This window comes from Trichechus manatus, unplaced genomic scaffold, assembly GCF_000243295.1.
Source record: "Trichechus manatus latirostris isolate Lorelei unplaced genomic scaffold, TriManLat1.0 scaffold00112, whole genome shotgun sequence".
Taxonomy (NCBI): domain Eukaryota; kingdom Metazoa; phylum Chordata; class Mammalia; order Sirenia; family Trichechidae; genus Trichechus; species Trichechus manatus.
In genome coordinates, this window is record NW_004444048.1 from 1287234 (window position 1) to 1310181 (window position 22948).

At 36.5% G+C, this 22948-nt stretch overlaps 1 protein-coding gene across 1 annotated transcript in view; it reads right to left on the reverse strand.

The window, feature by feature from the left end:
• Positions 1-2451: 2451 nt before the first annotated feature.
• The window catches only part of SOX5 (SRY-box transcription factor 5), a 955120-nt gene continuing 934623 nt past the window's right edge, over positions 2452-22948 (reverse strand). The window contains exons 15-18 of the mRNA XM_023738014.1: positions 14382-14490; positions 11202-11375; positions 4538-4754; positions 2452-2961 (exon numbers count right to left, since the gene is read on the reverse strand). Coding sequence (XP_023593782.1) covers positions 2658-2961; positions 4538-4754; positions 11202-11375; positions 14382-14490 — 804 coding nt within the window. The 3' untranslated portion in view covers positions 2452-2657. The remainder of the gene's footprint in view (positions 2962-4537; positions 4755-11201; positions 11376-14381; positions 14491-22948) is intronic.

Sequence of the window (22948 nt, forward strand, 5' to 3'; positions counted from 1 at the left end):
AAACGTGAAAAGTGAACCCACATAAGTCAGAATTTGTTAACAAAGACCGAGAACAAATCTTTAAAAATCTGTTTTCACATTGTACATAATAATGATATAAAAACAAGTGTCTATTATTTTTCCTTATCCAGAGTGCTTAAAAACAAAACAAAAACAAAAAATTGGCTCTAGATGACTGTGGCAATTAAATAACTAAAATGAGTGATGAGAGCAGAAGTTAATTAAGATCGAACACGACCCTCCCATTAATTAACTCCTTTGTATTAAACACCAGAACTTGACATTGTTGGGGCCAAATTTTTTTTAAAGGGGGAAATTACGGAAGGAGAAGTAAAACTGTATGTGTGACTATATATATATATATATATACACACACAAATATATATATATATATATATATTTGGAAATTAGTTTTAAATATCTAACAGCTTATTGGCTGCACTTCCAAATCAAAGCAGAATAAAATAGGGAGAAATAAAATAAATTATACATAACTTACTAATCTGGGAACAGCTGACCATTATTATTATTATTACTATTATTATTATTATTTTATCATCATCATTACAACACTATCAAAAAGAGGCAGTTCAAATGAAAATACAGTCATCAAAAACAAACAGAAAAACAAACAAAACAAATCTCTGACATGCAGGATATGATCAACTCCTCCAAGCAAAACCCCAGAGCAAGTCTTTTGAGAGAGAGAAAAATAAAATGGATTTTTTTTTTTTCTCACTGATACGTAAAAAACAAATTTTAGGGTCGTGTTTGGGGGATGGGATAGAAAAATGATGACTGGAGTGGAAACCGTAGCACATCCAAACTACTGGTTGGAGTATTTACTATCTGACGCTTCAACACAAATAATGGCAATTGACTTTAAATGATTTTGCATTTATTTGGACAGGCCCTACAACTGCCTTTGTGTTTGGTTGGAAAAACCTAAATAAGCAGTCCCACTACTATCAGTTGTTTCTCTATGCACATACTCTGCTGGAATCAAAAGTTGGAGTCCGGTGCATTTGTCTTATAGCAAGGCAAGGGTAGTGGCAAAGATCGTTGGGTTGAGACAGGCTCCATTTTGTTGGGCTGCAATGACTTTAAATCAAATCTTGTGTTTTTTTGGTATGAAATGCACATGGCCCACAATTAGGAAATGCAAATGGCCTCCATCTCATTTCATGCAGAGTGAAAAATACCTTATAAAATCAGCAGATCCATTTCCTGGTCAGGAAAGGCTGGAATGTTGAAGAAATAAGCTAAACCTACATTTCTGGAAAATGGTCAAATATATTCAGCAAAAAGAATGATTGTTTTGCTTATAGTATCAACAGGAAAAACAAACAAAAATCATTAAGTAGCAAATGTTAGTGGAATCAGTTGGCCAGGGAGAAGGGACATCTGGGAGCAGTTTGCTAGTAGCTTCCATGTTATACATGCACACCTCTATTACACAGGGCCACCTGATCCATCCAATAAGAATCATATTAAAAATTTAAAAATATAATTTCTGAGCCCTATAATTGTTTAAGTTGTCATTTGAAGTGCAAAGTCAAGGTCAAGGTTACTTCCAGACCAGTCACTTGGGAGGATGTGGGATTTCATCCCCAGATGTGGGTTTAACTCACAATGGTCCAACATTATTCCTATTAGTACCATAATCACACACATACATACACACAAAAATCCAAGATTAGAAAATATTTTTTTCTCTAAATTTCTCATGTCTCTCTCTCTCTTTTCACCTGAGAACAGCACCTACAGTTTCCATTAGGAAAAAAAAAAAAAAAAAAAAGTCAAATCTCACCAGCTGCTGGTATTTCAGGTTTTTCAAGGGATTGTCTAAGATATAACACTGTCCTAACTTAAGGAACAGGAAAAAAGGGAAGGGAAAAAATGAACTGGGTCAACACTTCAGCACAAATTTGGCACTTGCTCAAAGATGTAGTGTGGTGTGCAACAGATGAAAGTCCTCTAAAGAAAATAATTGCTTATTTTGTGGTGGATAGCAAGGAAGTTAAAAACAGGTTCTTTTCCCTCCTCCCCCCCATGCACAGACTTCCATCTTTAAAGTACAGAGATGGAGAAGCTGGGGAGAAGTAAGGAGAAATTCATCTTTCTTTTTTCTGTCAGGTGCATTACAAAAAAAAAAAGAAAAAGAAATGGAAAGAAGAAGAAGAAAAAAAATACAGAACCCCCCCCAAAACAAAACAAAACTTATTTCTTTTTAAAAATTGTAGCACAAAACAACAAAACACATTCACAAGCCACTTGTTGGCACTGTGTACCTGAGTGAGAATTTCTAGAACATTGTAGAACAAACAGCCATAAAGTTTATTAAAAAAAAAAAAAAAAGTTGACGGGTAAGACTTCAGTGCTTGGATGTAGCAGCTGAATTACTGGCATTATTTTACCCATAGCTTATTTCAATCTCTTGTTGTTGATATCGTTGTTTGCTTGCTGTATTTTTTTTTTTTTCCTTTCCAAGCCTTTTGAGGCTGAGGTCTATTAGTCAGCTGATGTCCCAACTAGTTAAGACTAACAGTTAAAGTAACAGTCAGTGTATGAGAAAGTTAATGTGCTTGGCCACTGGTAAGGATGAACCAGCTAGGGCTTCTTTAAGTCCTAAGGTCACACCAATCTTTTGAACCTTATCAGTTGGCTTGTCCTGCAATATGGTTTTCACTGTCACTCCCATAATCTACATCCGGGTCATCCTCTTCCTCGTCGTATTCATCGTAAATTTCTCCGTTGATGTCCTCAGCCTGTATCTCTTCTTTGATATGCGGCGCCTCTCCCTTCACTCCGTAAGTGCTCTGGATAACAGGCATCCCGGGCTCTGGGCTGCTAGACACGCTTGAGTGCTCTGAGGGCAGGTGAGGGGAGGGCATTCCCGCCATGGCGATGGCTCCGGGGTACACAACGCCAGCAGTGGCGATGGGGATCTGTGCTTGTTGCCTGTCAGAGGGCAATTCCCAAAAAGAGACCATGCGTGAAAAGCTAGCTGGATGCGGGTCTTACTTAGATAATTCATTTACTCACAGTGTCCAACCCTAAGGTACTGATTTTCATCCTTTGCCTAACATTTTTAAAATCGCTTCCTATTTTCATTCCAATACTGTACTTCCATATAGTGGTTAATAGATTACAAGGCATTGACACGTATTACCCATTTGATCCTTATAATAATCCTGTTTTATTACTATCCTATTTACATAAAAAACAAACGAGTGACAGATTAAGCAGAAGAACCCATGTCCTTGACTCCGAGAGTGTACTTTTTCTTCATAATACATAGAAACGGAAATATTTTTTTCAGAATTAAACCTAGAGATAATTCAATTTTGATGGAAAACCTTAGACAGTAAATACTAAATGCTCTCAAGATAAAACCTTGCTGCCCAGAACTCACCAGAACTAAACAATATCACACTGTCTACCTGGATCCTGAAAAACTTTTAGGAGGGGTGAGAAGCAGAGCTGGCTTCATGGATATACAACCTGTACAGTCACACAAAGTCCTGTACTTAGAAGGGTCCCATACTTGCTTTAAAGTTCTGCTGTCATAGTCTTGAAATTCTTAATTTTTAAAATAAGGGACTCCATAATTTTATTTTGCACTGGGCCTCAAAATATATAGGTGGTCCTAGTAGAAAGGGATTTATAGATGCCTTCATTCATGTTTCCTCTTTACCCAGGAAGTGCTAGATTTTGTACTCAGCTTTAAGAAGAATCATTTACTTAGATAAAATTCATAGACCCTTGGACAGAGCAGACGGATTATTTCAAAGTAATGGAGGGAATGGGGTAGATTCGACAAAGCTTTTTGTAAGTTATCCTCTGGCCATTTTAAAAACAGCGTTTATTATCCTAAGAAGTGCTTGGGATCTTACTAACTTCAGTTTCAAATACTAGCAACTTTAGTTCTGTGTTTTTTTGAGGAAATTCCGAGGAAGTAATGCATTGCAGGCGGCATATTATAACACTGTTGAGAGCCTTGCCATCAGAGAGCTGCACTGCAATTCAGAATGGAACTTTCCCATTCACAACCTTGCTGTGCCCTAAATATAATCCCTACTAAGTACTGTGATCCAAAAAGGCTGCCCATATGCCTTGATCCTGCTATATTCAGATTCAAGTGTTTCTTTCTTTTAGAATAATTTTTTATGCTGTATTGTCTCAACTAAGTTTTTAGTCATTGTAGAATTGATCACCATGAAACCTTAGAAGTAATAGAAACCCACTAGGAAAAGAACTAGCAATCAAAGCGCCAAAATTATTTATTTTCAGATACTTTGTTTTTCAACCCAGTTGTTAACAAAGCTCACGTCAGAGCCATTGTCCCAGGAGCTGGGAGTGGATTAGCACGCATGCATTTTTTCTCAGGATCTTATGGGGGCAGTTAGCCTTAGAAAATACACCGCGTTCAGATTCTTTTTAAAAATGTTGCTTTGCAACTAACCAGATGTGTTTGGCTACCCATTAAGTACATCAGGAAGTATTCCCTAAGAGAAAATGACTAAATGGCCCATACCCAACATTGAAGTATTGCCGCATCTCCTGCCTCCTGTTCCGCATGATTGCCTTGTATTCACCAATGCGCAGCTTTTTGCCATCCACTAGGCAGGTGCGCTTTGGCCTGGGCTTGTACTTGTAGTCAGGATACTTCTCCAGGTGCTGTTTGCTGAGACGAGCTTGCTCTTCATAATATGGCTGTTTCTCTAGGTTTGTCATAGCTTTCCAGCGAGATCCTATGAAGAAAGGAAGGTTAGGATTCCAATCTACCTAGTTGCTAAGCATCCTAAAACGAGATATAACTGAGAGCGAGAAAATCTTAAGTAAAAACGTTAGCAAAAACTCAGAAATATATAAAAATGTTGTTGTCTGGTGAGCTTTGACTCAAGAGGTGAGATTTTACAAGCACAGGGCTGTTGGTAGCTGCTTCCCCAAATAAACAGTGCCCAAAACGATATGTCACCACTGGATAAGACTTTTATTTTTCTGGCTTGAATAATGATTTAGCCAAACTTGTATATAAAGTTCAAAGATAATTGAATGGCTATATTTTTCATTTGTGCATTAAACCATGCTGTAATTAAGCTGTAAACTGAAATTTTATGCAATAATTCATCACATATTTGAATCTAAGACTAAATTAGCTAGATATTCAGTATTTTTAAGTAGGGGTACAGTACTTACTACAAAGATTCCTAACATATTTCACATATAATTCTCATTCTCCCCTAAATGACTAAGTATGCTTACATGAATGATAATGGTGAAATATTTAGTTAAAATTTTAACCATAATTAAAATGATAATATTAATGAACATGCACTGTGCTAAAAACTTTACACACGCTGTCTTATTTACTTTTCACCACAAGCCTGTTAGATAGGTAACATTTATACCTATTTTCATAGATGATAAAATTGTGGTTCAAAGAGACGAAAAAACTTTCCCAAGGTTATACAACTGTTAAATTGCGATCTGTGACTCAAACTCAGCTCTGACAGAATTTAAAGCTTGCCACAATGTATGCCCCTTAGGTACATATGCCCACCTACTATATACGATCCAGTGAAGGTTAGAATTAAAATAAGTATGCATTAAGATTTTTCACTTAATAAATCACTTTCAATAATACGTAAAGACGTCACTTCCTGTGAGATAGTCTACACTAATAATGATAAGCCAAAATGTTTTCTCCCCTTCTTTTCATTCTTCGGTTTTTTTCAGATACAACTAGGGTTGAGAAAAACAACTGTTTCAAGTTTAATTTTAAACAATTCTGCTAATTCTCAATATAGATGTGGTTTAAAATTTTGATTCTGTCAGTATGGATACGCGTAGTAGTAACAGAAGTGGCAGTAATAATATTTAATTTTATTAACCATGTGAGAAAAATCTGTCTACATGTAGATGAAGTTTGTTTATCTGCAGGTAACCAGCTCAACTCCACCCAAATGTGAAGAATCACTTTGGGCTTCTGAGAGCCATAACAACAAAAATAACTGGCATTAGGAGATCCTTACCAACTATATAGGAGTCCCTGGGTGGCATAAAAGTGGCATAAACAGATGAGCATGTGACTACTAACCAAAAGGTTGGTGGTTCAAACCCATCCATAGGTACCTGGGAAGAAAGGCCTGGCAATCTGCTTCTGAAAGGTCACAGCTTTGAAAACCCTATGGAACAGTTCTACTCTGCACACATGGGGTCACCATGAGTTGGAATCGACCAGATGGCATTGTGTTTTGTTGTTTTGTTTTTACCAACTATATATTTGTATTGCTGCCTTTATTTGCTTTCCAAAGTCATCCAAGCAAGATCTTCAAAGCTTTTTAACGGTTTCATTAATCAACCATAACTCCATCTCTCAAATGCAAATATCTCACTTTGAGTAATTCTTCCCTTAAAATGCAGAGAATTCCTCAATATGGTCTGTTATATTTATTAAAGTAATGCAGCAAAAGGGGCACTATCTCTTCCTTCAGAATTGTTTCCTGCAGGAACACACATTGCCAGGTGGGTGTATCCTTATAGGTATTAGACTTATGAACATAAATTTATTTCAATCTAAATAGCCAATATTATTTTATTCTGCAACATCTATTAACATTATAGTTCAATAATAGAGCTTCATCTTTTTTTATCCCTTCCTCAAACTTCTGTTTAAATAAGCATTGTCTAACATTAAGTCAGTTGGTCAGGCTATATTATTTGTAGTTACAGTCTCAAACTCCTTGTTTGCCCCACATTATTCTCTAGAGGTACTTGAAAGCCATTATGCTGTTCTCAGGGCAAATACAAACACAAGTAAAGCTATAAAAACTATTGAGCTGGATCAATTCTTTTCAATGCAAGTATATATACCATTTTTTGAATCTCAGATCAGGGAGTGGGAAAATAAGCTTACGAGAAATAATCTACTGGCCAAATACGAATACAATGAAAAATGGATCAAGGATGGTTGGCCTTGTATGTATTCACGAGCCATTGAGCTCCCCAAAAGAACAAAGAAACCAGCATTCTCAATTAAAAAAAAATTGCCAAAGATTCTTCCATCAGTCTAAATGTTCTGTAAAGGTCAAATAAAATATGTTTCTCTAAGGAGAAGAAATGTTTATGCCTTAGAGTTAATTTGCTTTGGAACGTGAGAACTGTTTTTATATTTTTTCCTATGTGCATGATTTGGTACTGGTTACTATATATGCAGTGGAGTATAAGACAAATATGGTTCCTGTCTTCCTGACGCTTATATTCTAGTGCAGGAGAAATACATTAAACATCTAGTTACAAAATTAATTATTGTAATTGTAATTGTGGGAAGTGCAGGAAGCTGTGAGAGCATAAGATAAAGAAGCGAGATCAGTCTTCTGTTGGTCAAAAGCCTTCACCCAAGAAATGACTCCTACAGGGTCAGAAGGAGAAGTGCATACTATGGAGGAGGAATAGGATGGGCAAAGCCTTCTGATGGGAAGGAGGATAAGATGAAAGAAAGCCAGCCTGGCTAAAATGCAGAGGAAAAAGGGACACATATATATAAAGAAATAAGGTAATAAAAAAATGTGTAAATTCTCAGATAAGTTGGCTTCCAAATCTGCCCTGAATTGGAATGACAAAATATTTTGGCACTTGGTAATATATTTTATCTGGGAGTACCACTAAATTCTAAGCAGTATTTAAAAATATGATCATATAATATCTACAAGTCTTTTCAAAAATAAAAATGAAGATAGCCTTACTTGGGGCAAAATAGCTAACAAGTCGATTTTATGACAGTACAGAATAGGGTTCGTTTGGTGGTAAATGCAGTTCTCACTTTTAAATAATAACTTTTGAATAGGATTAACCAACTGATAAATTTGGTTTTGGTTTCAATGGCTTTGAGGTACAATGACCACTGTGTGTAGCTACAGTGCAAACCCCAAAACACACTAGATGAGAATAGTGAGAAAAGACACCTCCAAGAGAGACAAAAACATCTGCTTGATTTGGGCATGGCTGGTTGCTTATTCTGGTCCCGTGAACAGGGAGGTAGTTTCCTGCTGTTTTCAAAAGGCTGGCCTTTTCCAAAAAAAAAGAAAAAAAAGAGAGACACAGACAGAGACAGACATTTGGGTATTTCTCCTGACTTCAAAAGAGGGAGATTCAATCAACAATATTTAATGTTCAAAACAAGGGGGGAGAAAAGACCTTAAAAGTGTTCTCTTCCTTTCTAAATCTAGCAATACAATAAATGTGAAGAGTTCAGGCTGAGTAGCATTGTCATCTCCATGGGGTCTGTAATGAATTTGCACATTTTACTCCAACTACTGTATATCTAATCAGAAAAAGATGTCCCTCATCCCCTGATCTAGTGCCAAACAGTAAAAGGTGATTCCTTATGTTAACAATTTCAGCAGAATGGCTTATTAAAACCAGATTTTAGGGTATTATAAAATGCTTAGAAGCCCTTTAAAATGTCAACTAGGATCCCCAGAGACTACGTAAAATGTCAACCCAGCTCAAGCGCCTGTTTTAAGCAGAATGAATTAGCAGCATGCTGTCGGAGGCTGTTATCCCAAACAATCAGTAAAGAGGAAAACATCAAGCTTTCTTTGTACTTTTATATGAAATGAGCCAGCTGAAAAAAATTTCTGGCTATTTGAAGATCATTTATTTATTTGAAGCTATGACTAAACATTGAGGTCCAAAACACTTCAGTGTTTTTCCCCCCCGATTACAAACACTGTATCTCTAATTAATACAATTTTATTAAAAAGACTTAAATCAGGCAGCACTCTCATATATCCTATTACAATATAATCATACGGTCATTTTAATATTCTCTCCTTCAAACTAGAAAGGACTTCTTTCAGCCGGCGATCTTTTTTTCTCAAAGGCTTTTTATCATCTCATGTCATCATGAAAATATCATGAAAACTAGTATTACTCTTAGAATAAAGTTTTAATCAGCAATTTTCACTTTCCATGTACGGATACACAAATGAAATGATACACAGCCAGTTTAAAGAGTTTCAATTGCTTATTTTTTAAATTTTGATATTTGGGGGTTTCTAATTTGGGGATAACAGGTATATTAAAGTATAAAATACGTTTACTTCCAAGTATTTTATTGTTTATTAGAGGATTTCCAAAGGAAACAGGTCTGGTGTTTTTAAAAGAATAGGAATTTTCATATGGAAGGTAGAATAGCAAAAAAAATAAAGAAAACAGATCAGTGATGGTAGAGACACAGAAAAATGTCAGTTCCACAACTCTTTTTATCAATTCCACTTTTTTATTATGCATGGATATGTAATTTTATACAGAAATATTCACATTTTCTATATATACCTAAAGTTTCACATGCTTGTACCATTTTGGATGGCATTCATCTAAAGATCTCACTATTGTTTTTGATGAAAATTGAGACACACATTTAAGTAGCTAGGGCTATTTTGTTTTTATCTTATTACAAATGTATATTGTGGATTGGGTAGTATCTATTATCATTTTTGAGGGTATGGATCATAAAAACACATATATATGTTTAATAGCTACTTTTAGATAATGAGTTTGATGTGAAGTATCAGAAAGGACCATAGCCTCATAAACTATATGTAATTCCCAATGCATTATAGATTTTGATAAATCTTAAATAATTTAAACAAATTTTGTTACTTATTTCTTAAAGCTGAAAATTGCCGGTAGATTAGATATTTCTGTTCTATTTTTATAATTTAGCTCCTAGAAGCTAGACAGTGAATAATCAAAAAGTTGCTTAGGGGAGAATGAAGAAAACAAGATACAAGGGAAAGATTAGTCCAAAGGACTAATGGACCACAACTGCCATGGCCTCTACCAGACTGAGTCCAGTACAACTAGATGGTGCCTGGCTACCACCACTGACTGCTCTGACCAGGATCACAAAAGAGGGTCCTGGACAGAGCTGGACAAAAATGTAGAACAAAACTCTAACTCACAAAAAAAGACCAAACTTACTGGCCTGACAGAGACTGGAGAAACCCTGAGAGTATGGCCCCCGGATACCCTTTTAACTCAGTAATAAAGTCACTCCCGAGATTCACCATCCAGCCCAAGATTAGACAGCCCCATAAAACGAAATGAGACTAATGGGGTACAACAGTCCAGGGACGAGGACTAGAAGGCAGGAGGGGACAGAAAGGCTGGTAATAGGGAACCCAAGTTTGAGAAGGGACAGTGTTGACATGTCGTGGGGTTGTTAACCATTGTCATAAAACAATATGTGTACTAACTGTTTAATGAGAAACTATTTGTTCTGTAAACCTTCATCTAAAGTAAAATAAAAAAAATAAAAAAAGTTGTTTGGGTTGCCCAGTACCTGGCCAGCAGACTACTTGAAGATGATGATGATGATGGTGATGATGATGATGATGTTGTCAAGAGAATGACACAGAAGAAATAGAATCTTCCCTTCCTTTTTTCTTGGGCTTATATTGGTCTATAATAGGTCTTTTTATAATTGGTACTTTCTCTTCTACCCATCTTTTATGAGTACTTCAATGTCTATGTATGTAAGGTAAATATGTGTTTTGTTATCTGTTAAGCCGAAAGATGCAATAGCAGAAAAAGTCTCCTTTTAATAGTGCTGAAAATTATGCCTATGGTTACTAAAAGTATAAATTGAAAAAATGCACACTCTACATCTTCTTGTGCTAAGAATCTAAACTGATTTTCAGTGATGGCACTAGAACAACAGTCATCCCCATCTGTACCCCCACCACAATGTGATGAATTCTACAAAGAAAACTCCTTGTTGTTATGTTAAAAAGGATGATGAGAATGTCTGAAGGCCTTAAGATTAATAACCTGACTATAGTTTACAAAGGAAAATAATAAAAATGGTCAATATCAGGGTCTAATGGCCCATGTGAAAGGAATCTTTTTTTTTAATCTCAGTCTTTGTAAATATAGTTCTAGGTTCTTAAAGAAGAGAAAATATTACAGTAATTAGTATGGAGACACACAGTGAAATTAGCTGTAGAAATTGTCCACATCTCTCAATTAATAGAGACTACTTCCTTATCAGAAGAAAAGCCTCAGTCAGGGTGCTTACTTCTTGCAGATAAAAAGAGCTCCCTTGTCTACAAACCAGTATCTTTTCAACTGCAGAAAACAGAAGAGTACATTTATCCCATACATCACTTAACTCTGAATGCATTTCTTACCCAGTATCTTGCTGATGTTGGAGTTATGCATGTCAGGAAAGGCTTGAAGGATTTTCCTCCGTTCATCTTTAGCCCACACCATGAAGGCATTCATTGGACGCTTTATGTGGGGTTCATTGCTACCACGTCCCCTGGATTCTCTGTAAATTCTTGATTCTGAGACTCCAGCACTTCCTAAAAACAGGCAACATTGCTTCATGTTAGTGTCAAAACTTTGGCAGCTCTCTTCCTTGGATGACTTTTCTTTCTTAGTCTATTAAAATATCCGTAAATAAAAAGCGCTTCTGATAATGGTACATCCAGTTCTTGAGACAGATGCTTGTTTATGAAGTTTTTGTGATAAGCCTAGTAGTGGTAAATATTGTATTTGTATTTTAAATCCATTTCTAATATATGTATTTCCCCTTCCTTTCAATGGACTACGGACTGTCACCATTTACTTTCAAGACCACACAAGAAACTTCAAATAGTATATGGTTTTTGATGCAGTTTGGAAATAGATTAACTCAATTGGCATTCTTGTACTGCAGATAATATTAAACAGGTAAAGGAGCTGACAAAACTGTGAAACACTTGTCTATTCTGCAGAATGCAGGGACAGATTACCCAGTAAGCAAGGTATGCACAGGCTTACTCATGCTTACTTACTAATCTGTTTAGCTTTTGGAACAGGTGAAATTGTGCACTACAGATTAGTTAAGTAAGCACGAGTAAGCCCGTACGTACATTGCTTACTGTAAACCTGTGCATACCTTGCTTACTGGTTAATCTGCCCCTGGCAGAATGGATGCTTATAGGTGAGGATATGTCTCTGCTACTTAAAGACTGACAGACTATACGGTACTCATGCCTTCCCTCTCTCTAAGGTTATGTAAAGGAAAACACTGCTAGATGAAATTTTGAGGTAAAAAATACAATAGAGATATTCTCCTGTTCCTGTTTGGTGTTTGGATTGTATTTTAAATTATGTGTTAATAAATTCACAAAATATACAATTATAATCTGCCCCTAAAAGATGTTTGGAATTGGTGTGGAAAAGAGCAAATGAATACTTAAAAGTATCATGGTTTCTTAATAGAGCTACAGCCATATGTTTAAAGTGAAAAATAATATATTCTCTTTATTTTTTCCCCTAAGATCTACAGTTATCCAAAGAGACCCATTGGTAGCTACCTTTCAAACAGCAAGATTCACTGATAATAAAACACAACCCAAGAGTCACATTGGAATTTTTGGAAGCTGCATCCATTCTCCTAGGTCTTATGTGATTTCTCAGAATGATTTCAGCAGATTAAACAGCTTCCAGAGATACTTGACTTTATGCAAAGACAGCCAAGAAGAACTAGAAGAAAATGTAGAATTCTGAAGAACTCTGACACTAGGCTTTCCATGGTTATTATTACAAAAGATACAGCAGATGTATTTTGGTAGCATGTAAAAATTTAAAACATTCTGGGAATTTCTAGAGTTTCTATCATCAGTAAAAGCACTGCTTTTTTTCTTCCTCCATCCTCCTCTTCCTCTCTTCCTTTCTTTTCTTAATTTGAAGGAATGGACATCAACCAAGCTTGAAGACTTCTATAGCAACACAGAAAAAAAACCCAGCATATCTGTTGGTGGAGTTTCCCATTATTTCACATTCATAAAATGCTCTTTGGTCTGAAGAATATTTGAAAGTATTTTATATGCAAGCATGACTGAATTTAATAAATAAGATCAACAAAAACTTTGATGCTTTAATGCTGGTTACGTTGGGGTATATTTTAACATGCTTATATAACTTAAAGTTCATGAAATGCACTATTATCAGTAGTTGTCTTTTTACTGACAAAAGAGTGCCAATATATGGCAACATATTTCTAAAATGGGGTTGTAACTAGAAAATGATAGTTTGCACATCTGCCTTTTCTTGTTCTAACATCTTAAAGCAACATAAGTAATAAAATGAACATTATGTGACTTTTTCAAATCCAAACAAGGTCTTTGCATGTACTTAGGCTAGGTTTACCCTCCCCAAGTGAAGTAGAAAACAGAAGCAAATGTTTGGATAAATTAGGCCAGAAAACACATTTTTCCTGGATATTCTATTGCATGAAATTCAGTTTTGACTGAATTATCTTGTGAAAAGCTCAAGTTTGGCTAATCCCTTCATTACTGCAGATGTGAACCTAAAGGTGGAATTAGCCCAAGGCAGACAGTCGATAACTGTATATTTTGGGGCATTCTAGGGGAGCCTCTCCACCCTAAAGTATGCTTCTCACTGGTTTCAGCTGGTGCAGCCTTCCTGATATGCAGGAACTTCTGCAGTGGTAACAAAGTTGAGGGCTATGCCACCAAACAAACTCTTAAAATGTGCGTCATCTGACACTGGAGAGAGGTTCCCAGTCAGGACGCAGTGTAAGAGGAACAGAGCTTTCTTCTTTTTACCCTTTTTGCTGTGCTAATAAAACTAGAGTATGTCACTGTGGATTTTGAGAATGTCCATTCCTTTAGACAACTGACAACAGAAGTCTCAATGCACATGAGAAAAGCATGAGGCTGGACAGCTAGAGTCCTAGTTGGGTTATGAGGGGTAGTTAGAGTACCTGACCGTGTGGTAGAGAGGAAAAGAATGAAGGGTTCTAAAATGCAACCAACTATCCTGAAGATGTCCTCTGAGACTTGTATTCTGGTCAGGGTTTGACAATTAAAAAATTGAAAATGAGACTGTAGATATGAAATTCTGAAAAATTTGCTTTGGGTACAAGAAATAGAACCCCAAAACCCAAACCTGTTAGCATCGAGTCGATTCCAACTCATAGCGACCCTACAGAGAAGGTAAGAAACAGAGTGGATGGAGATTGAGAGCATTAGCTTTAGAATCACACTGTCTTGAATCCAAGCCTTGCCTCTGGCACTTACAGCCCCGTGCCCTTGGAAAAATGATTCAAAATTCCTAAGAGTCTGTATCTTTATCTGTAATAGTATTTATCTCACAGGTTGTGCTTGGGATTAAATGAGATGATTCACACAAAACACTCAGCAGAGTACTTGGTACGTGGAAACTGCTCACACATGAGGGCTCTTTCTGCAATATCAGGCATGAGGTCTTGCTTTTTTCTCAGTAATTTTAAATTGAAGGAAATAGACACTTCTGCACACCATTGGAATATATACGTATATATGAACAATTTTACAAACCATCAGAATCTCCACTCATGTTGAAATCCATCATGGCGTGGCTGAACTTTCCTTCTTCATTTTGTTTAACCGCCAGTTGCTGAGTCAGACTCTCCAGGGCTGTTTTTTCCTTAAAAAGAATTTTTTTTTAATGAGAGATCAATCTGGAAATTAGAACTATTCAAATATATCTTTTCTTGAGCCATACAGAGTGCATTAGCTTTTGGAAGGCAGTGGATGTTCATTTATTCACCTTTGCGTGTTCAGCACATTGTACCAAGGTAATTGAAGCAAATGATGAGCATGATTTTTGAAGGAATTTTGATTCTCCTGAACCCCTATAAAGTCTTGGCATTTGGGTTTGATATCCCTAAAGGATATGTGCCGGGATCCTTGGAGACAGCTTTCCCACATCACAAAATACACATAGAAATCTCCTGGAAACAACCTGTTTTAAAACATTTGGAATGTCTGCTTTATTTCCAGCCAGGCAATAGAAGTTTAGGAGTGGCATGGCGCCCAGAGAAAGTCTTCCAATAGTCAGGTGACCTAATGATAGAAACATAATTCACAGTAGTGCCCTCTGGTTGCCATCTCCCTAAATGCCATCTGCATTCCTCATGCAAGGGTAATGAAGATGCTTAAATATTCACTGCTAATTGCTTGTCAAGTCTCTGTACATCCAGTGTGAGTGCCTGCTACTTGGACCACAGTTTGATTTGGATTTGCTAAGCCAAAATATTGAGTTGTCGAATTATTTGAGATACACATAAACCAAAATGAGATCTAGAAAGATACCAAGCCATTTAAGAGCACGCAGTGCAAGATTTGCATTTATAGAGAACATGGCATTACAAACTAACAGGGGCAAATATAAGGCATAATAAAAACCACATTAGATATCAAATTACTTCCAAATTAAGAAATGTGTTGATTTTAAGAACATAAAAACATACACTCAAAAGTTTGTAACATTCTCTACAACTCTGTGCCATTGTTCTAAGGATGAAGTGGTTCTAAAACAATTTTAAGAAAAGCATCTATTGGATCTTATGAAACTGGCTCATGTCACTTTCTAATTATTCACCTTATTGGGAACACAAGTAAACCACATACACTGGGGAACTGCTATTAACACAATAAAATGTTCACAGAAAATAATCAACTATTCAAGATAACTGTATTACAGGTAAAGTGCTCAACTAATGTTCCTACCAAGAACCAATACCATCTTGAAATTCTCAATACAGCAGATGCTTTACTTCTACAAAATCCCTGGTGATATTACAATTGCACAGACTAGATAAAGAATTATCTTAAGTCAGTGGCCTTGGAACACCTATACTGTTCATCGAAGTCTGTACACAATAAAGAAAATTTTAATTGTTAATCAGTATAAAATACAGTAGTGAAACTGGAAGCATTATGTAATTTATATCTATTTTAGCTCTATAGGATTATGTAGTACTAAAGTTGAAATAAATGCTTATATAAACTTTGGCTCTATAGAATTACATGCTACTCAAGTTGAAATAAATTATCTTTTTTAAATTGTAGAATCTGACCCAATTTGTTTTACATGCGAAACTGATGTTTTCAGCTGCATTATATGTTCTGCATTTCTTTTGCTGAGAGATTCTGCCGTATACACTCAGCTGAGCTCATGAGCACCAAGGACACTAGCTTAACAGAATCTCTTTTTATAGGGACTGCAGCTGGTAAAATAGAAGACAGTTACATTAAAAACCACATTCCATCAACATGATTTGATAGTCCCCAGGTCAATGAAGACTTTACTGTACTATCTATGAAGAATGTACTGGGTATGGACCATCCCGCAGGTTTTCATTTAACACTGTATAGGGCAATAATGCTACATATTTTCTACAGCATCTTCCATTTCGAAGTAAAGTCTTTCAAGAAGAAAAAGCAAAATGCAGGCAATCGGAGTAGAAAATGATTGAAATATTAAATAAATTTTAAGGTTCTGAGTAGAGCTCTATGGATCTTGTGCCATCTTACCAAAAGGCTAAAATTAGCAAATAATGAGCAGGAAAGTCACATCAGTTTTTACAGTAAGTAACTTTTAACCACCCATATCTAAAGCACACGGAGTAAGAACATGATTCAATTAATTATCAAAAAATGGAAATTATGATACTTCTTAAGAGGATGTCACTGAGAGATAATGCAAGTCAACAAATTCAACTGGGCTTTTTACACCACCCTTTGCATAGTCATTTAAGCTGCCAGTCATGTGAACAGGAAGAAAGGAAAGGTGATTGGATAACATGCCATGTGCTTTTAATTAAAACACATTACCAAACCAAAAACCAGTTACCACTGCATCTATTCCAACTTATGATGACTCCACGTGTGTCAGAGTAGAACTATGCTCCAGAGGGTTTTCAATAGTAGTTTTTACAGAAGTAGACTGCCAGGCCTTTCTTACTTTGTGCCTCTGGGTAGACTCTAACTTCCAACCTTTAGGATAGCAGCTAACTGCACCACCCACGGTCTTCAAACACCTTACAAAACAAACACCAAACCAAATCCCTTGCCGTTGAGTTGATTCTGACTCATAGCGACCCTACAGGACAGAGTAGAACTGCCCTATACGATTTCCAAGGAGCAGCTGGTGGATTTGAACTGCCAACCCTTTTGTTAGCAGTCAGGCTCTTAACCACTGTGCCACCAGGGCTCCAACATATTACAATAGCATGTAAATCAAAACAGTTTGAGACTGCCACAATTTAGAAATGCTAGCTGACCATAAATTGAGAAGACATAAAGTAACTGCTGTAACAGGGAGATAGTAACGACCAAATAGAAGATAATTACCATATAACTCCATATGAAAATTAACTCTATATTTAAAGTTTATATGTAGTTCTTATATATAGAGGTAAATATAAATTTACATGTGGATAACAATCTAGATAATATACTGAACCACCAGAGGAATGAATTTGATTTAAGAATGGTTCGCAAATGTTTAAATTCAATTTTCAGCATATAGGATTCAGCCAAATGTTGCAGAGTACAAATATGTACACTGAGCTGATTCCTCCCTCCCTACTCCTTGTCATCTCACCTATCCTTGGCTCTCTTCTCCCCAAATGAGTCCACCTATGAATTATTGGGCCTAAAACTCAACCATCTGAAATCTGTTCTCTGGGTTAAATAATGCCCTCTCCAAAAGCTTCTTTTTGAACATGCAAATATTACCAGAGAAGGTAATATTTTGATTCTTCAAGTTGTCTTAATTAGATTATTCCTTTCCACACAGAGGTAGCTGAAACTACATAAGGGCTGTAAGTATCAGGTAGGAATGGGGTCAATGAGAAGATGCTGTGAATGGGAAACACCAAAGAAATTGTGTTTAGGGGAAAGGAAATAAAAGTTGATGGGCACAGGTGACAATTTTTCACGAACCTTATACTTTTAGCTCTGTCTGGCTCTGATTCAAACCACATTAGTCAGGAATCTGCACAGAAAAATAGCACCCCATGCCCGCACTTTAAGATCAGTGTTCTAGAACACAAATCTAGTATAGCGCTTCTACTTCACTCTCTTCTCAGTATTACCCAAATGCTGCCTTGAAACTGAGGAGATTCACTGGTATTCTCTCCTTTACCTTTTTTCTGTAAGAAAGAAAGTCAAAATCAAAGAAAACTAAAACATTTACAGAAAACATCTGCCAATATTCTGAACTGCCCTGAGTAATCCTTGTGACTAGAGGGCACAGAGAGATAAATTACTACAAAGTACCGAAAATCAGAGTCTTGGGAATTTATTAATAAAGGTCAAACGAGACCTGCATACTTTCTCTCTAGAATAAAAACTAACACTTTGATAACAACCAGATTTTCTTTGGAAAGATGAGAACTATCTGGCTAACTGAATCTTTTACAACACTGCAGGTTTGTTAAGATCAAGAGCAAATATCAGGTTAAACCTGTTTTTACTTGAAACAAGTTTTGATCCAATCTTGGCTTCAACAATGGTCCAAGCAGATTGTATCATCTACAGAAGAAAAGAAAGGTTTAAACCATATAGTTATTTTGGGTCAAAGGAATAGCTCTAAAACTCAACATTCAAAGAATTATTTTTAATGTATTAATATTTCATTTAAGAAATCTGGTAGCTGTTCTTGGGCTCTATGGCTTATCCAATGACTTTCTGACAGAAATCAGCAGTTGTATTATGTTTGCATAGGACACCAGGCTATGGAGGGAATCAACAAGGAGAGCCAAAAAATATTTATAGAGATGTAGGAAATTAGTTGGTTAGACGTGGTCAGTGTAGAGCTGTACTTTCCATGCCAAAAACCATTAGGAACGGCAAACGGCCACAAGGAATAATAGGAAGTGTACTTGTCTGAAGTTATAACATGATAGGTTTTGGCATCGGGGACATCACTTCTCAACAAAACTCTGCCATATGTATTAGCCATATTTCCCTGAGTACTAGAATCCTAATTCATAAAATGGGGTTTAAATATATAATAGCCTCTTAGAAATTTGAAAAAATGAAGAAAGATAGGGTTTTAATACTAGAAAAAAATGCCAAGATGAAAACTGGAGAGATAAAAATTCTTCCTAACATAAGAACTGGAGGAGTAGTTAGTTTAATATGAATGTTAAGTACACTATTACGGTTATTGTCCCCTATTCCATATGCCCAGGGTAGTTGACAAACATGCATTAAAAAGGAGAACTTTTCTAATAACTGTGAAATTTGAGATTTTTTTTCTCTTCTCCATTATCTACTGCAATGCACTTAATCATTTTTATTTTATTTTTTTCCCATTTAATTCTCAGGCACAATGAGTTACAATGTAATAACAAAAGTCCAGCATATATGTAAATTCAAGATGTCCCTATTATATTACTTCAACTTAAAGAAAAAAAAAACTCAAAATTCACTGTTTGCAAAGGCATAAATTGATGTCCTTTTTCTGATACTTCAAAGAGTAAGCAAAACAAAAGAAGACAAAACATTGTACCTTAGAGGAGGTGGATATTCCCTTAGTTACCTAATCCTAATTTAAACAGTGCATGAGGACGTGCTTCCTCTATTACTCCCTGAAATTGGGATTCGTCTTAGTGATGAGCTTGCATCCATCCCCCCTCACATATACACAAAGAGAGGGATGGGTTGTGGATCAGCTATCATAATGGACGTCCCTGAAATAAAGCTTACAAAGCTATAAATCTCATATAAAGCACATGCATGAAATGACAGAATAGAGTGAGCCTGTCAAATGTTGACTCAGTAACAGTTAAACTCCTTCTGGCTGCACTTTTTTATGGTCTCCTACTATACAAATAATACGGGAAGAAGGAAGGAACAAAAAGGTTTTCAACCCTCCAATTATATGAATGTCACAGACTACCAAAGAAGATGAAAGATTATTTATAATGCTATAATGATTTATCAGGTGGAGATTTGTTTTCATCAGCAGAAGTAAAATACGAAGAAACAATGCATGTATCCATCCCATCAAGCTTTGGGTTTTACTCTTGCTTATTTGAGGTCTCCATTTTCTAGAAAATAGCCATCCACCCATGTAATCTAATAGTACAAATGGAGGAAAGGCTTTCTTATTTTTTTATAAATTACACATACACACACACACACACACACACACACACACACACCCCTTCCTACTACACTAACACAAATGTAAGCTGAAGGAATCTCACTAATTTTCCCGTCAGATACGAATTTATCTATTAGGATACTGTGGGAAAGTATCCCTTAGGAATACTTTCCCATTCATTTTTGCCATCAGAGCATAACAGGGATATATAAGCTAAGGGATTGGAAGTGTCCACACATGTCCTCTAGTCCCATCATCCATAAAATCAGCCCTTTCTAATCTTGATTTTCCTCTTCTAAATTCAGAGACCCCCCAGTGGAGGAGATCATGAGGTAGAATCCAAACTTTTTTTCCACAATTTAATTTCCTTTCCTGAAAATTTTCTTGGAAAACTACTGAGTGATAACAGAGATTAACAAGACAAAATTTGTCCAAGAGTAATTATGGCTAAATATTTTAGGAATTTATTTAGTTTCATTCAGGTAATCTAATCAAATTAAAGTAGACTGGCAGATCAAGTTTTGGTAAGAAGTACTGTGAAGCTGAAGATCGACAGAAAGGTTTAGTAGGGAACACACAGCTTCAATGAGTTTAAGAGTCTTTGTCCAAGTAAATAACTTTCCGAGAGAGCAAAATGACTTGTGGATAAAACTGATATCTCCCTATTAATGATTTTGTTATGGATTGAACTGTGTCCACCAAAAATACGTGTGCCAACTTGGCTAGTCCATGATTCCTAGTATTGTGTGATTGTTCACCATTTTGTCATCTGATGTGATTTTCCTATGTGTTGTAAATCCTACCTCTATGACGCTAATGAGGTGGGATTAGTGGCAGTTATGTTAATAAGGCGGGACTCAATCTACAAGATTAGGCTGTGTCCTAAACCAATCTCTTTTGAGATATAAAAGAGAGAAGTGAGCAGAGAGACATGGGGACCTCATACCACCAAGAAAGTAGCATTGGGAGCAGAGCACATCCTTTGGACCTGGGGTTCCTGCATGGAGAAGCTCCTAAACCAGGGTAAGATTGATAACACGGAGGCAGAGACAGAAAGCCTTCCCCTGGAGCTGGCGCCCTGAATTTGGACTTCTGGCCAACTAGACTGTGAGAGAATAAACTTCTATTGTTAAAGCCATCTACTTGTGGTATTTCTGTTATAGCAGCACCAGATAACTAAGACAGATTTTTAAAGAATTAATCTTAAGGCAGGAGAAATATTAGAAAGTTGATGACAGGAAACTAATTTTGATTCTCCTAAATGAACAGAGGAATTTCAAGAACAATGGCCTGAGAACTTCATATGTATTAGAAAAAACATAGAACCAACTGCTATAAGGGCTAGTCAAGAACACTTAGTAGAGAAGGTGGTGACAAGAAGCTAGTATGGATTCACTAAGAAAAATAATGTTATAATGATCTCATTTTATTTCAGATCACAGGCCCTAGAATGCAGACCAGGGAAGTTCAATGACCGTGATGGTTTGGGTATCTACTCAACTATGCAACTATCAATATCCCTGTTGTCAAACTATACAAGATCCTGAAGAAAATATTTGAGTGTGGTGGGAAGAACAGATAACAACAGTTGTCTTCAAATATTTTAAGAACTTCTGTGTTGAAGTAGAATCAATACCCGTTGTTTGTGGACAGAACTTGGAAGTATGTAATTAAGAGACAGAACACTGACCAATAGTTGGTTTACAAGTACTGGTCATATAACCACCTGCCAGGTACACTAGAGATATTGGAGAGGCAATTCAACATCAGATGATGGGTTGGATTAAATGCTCTTTTTATCTCCTTTAAGACCTGCAATTCTATGATTTTATGTCCTACTGGACTACACTTCGTAAAACAAAACTAAGATATTTTAATGACTGTATAAAACTATAGGAGTCCCTGAGTGGTGCAAGGGCTAAGCACTTGACTACTAGTCAAAAGGTTGGTGATTCAAATCCATCCTAAGGGACCTTGGAAGACAGGCCTGGCAATGTGCTTCTGAAAGGTCACAGCCAAGAAACCCCTAAGGAGCAGTTCTCCTCTTCATACATGGGGAAGCCATGAGCCAAAACTGATTCAATGGCAACTAACAACAACATGAAACTATACATTTTTTTCTCTACCCATAAACGATAATTTCTTCAAATGTGGTTAATATCAGGTTCTAGACTTAAGCGGCTTTATTTATAATTAAGAATTCTATAATCATTTTATTAAACTCAAAGAAGAGATTTCAAAATATGATAAAATGACAAATTATGGCTATTGAGATATATTTTACGAGGAGATTGTTCAACAGTAATCAGACTCACAGATTCAGTACTTGTGAAAGAGACAGTTAGGTCTCCGAATTCAACATTATTAATTCAGTCCCTAAAACAGGAAACCACCACCATGGTGAGGATGAAGTCACTAGGCCTTGCTGTGTAATATACAGAAAAGCTTCTCAAAGGTATTTTAGAAAAATCACTCACAAAAAAATGTACACATGAATTACTGTTGTGATAAAATACTGTTTCTATTATTTCTTCTGATGAAGCTTATTGTGTGTACATGTGGAAGAGGGAAACCAGGTGTCTTAGTCATCTAGTGCTGCTATAACAGAAATACCACAAGTGGATGGCTTTCACAAAGAGGAATTTATTTTCTCACAGTCCAGTAGGCTTCAAGTCCAAATTCAGGGCATCAACTCCAGGGCAAGGCTTTCTCTCTCTGTCGGCTCTGGAGGAAGGTCCTATCGTCATCCATCTTCCCCTGGACTAGGAGCTTCTCTGCGCAGGAACCTCAGGTCCAAAGGATGCACTCTGCTCCCAGTGCTTCTTTCTTGGGGGTATGAGGTCCCCCAACTCTCTGCCTGCTTCCCCCTTCCTTTTATCTCTCAAGACATAAAAGGTGGTGCAGGCCACACCCCAGGGAAACTCCCTTTACATTGGATCAGGGATGTAACCTGGGTAAGGGTGGTGTTACAATCCCACCCTAA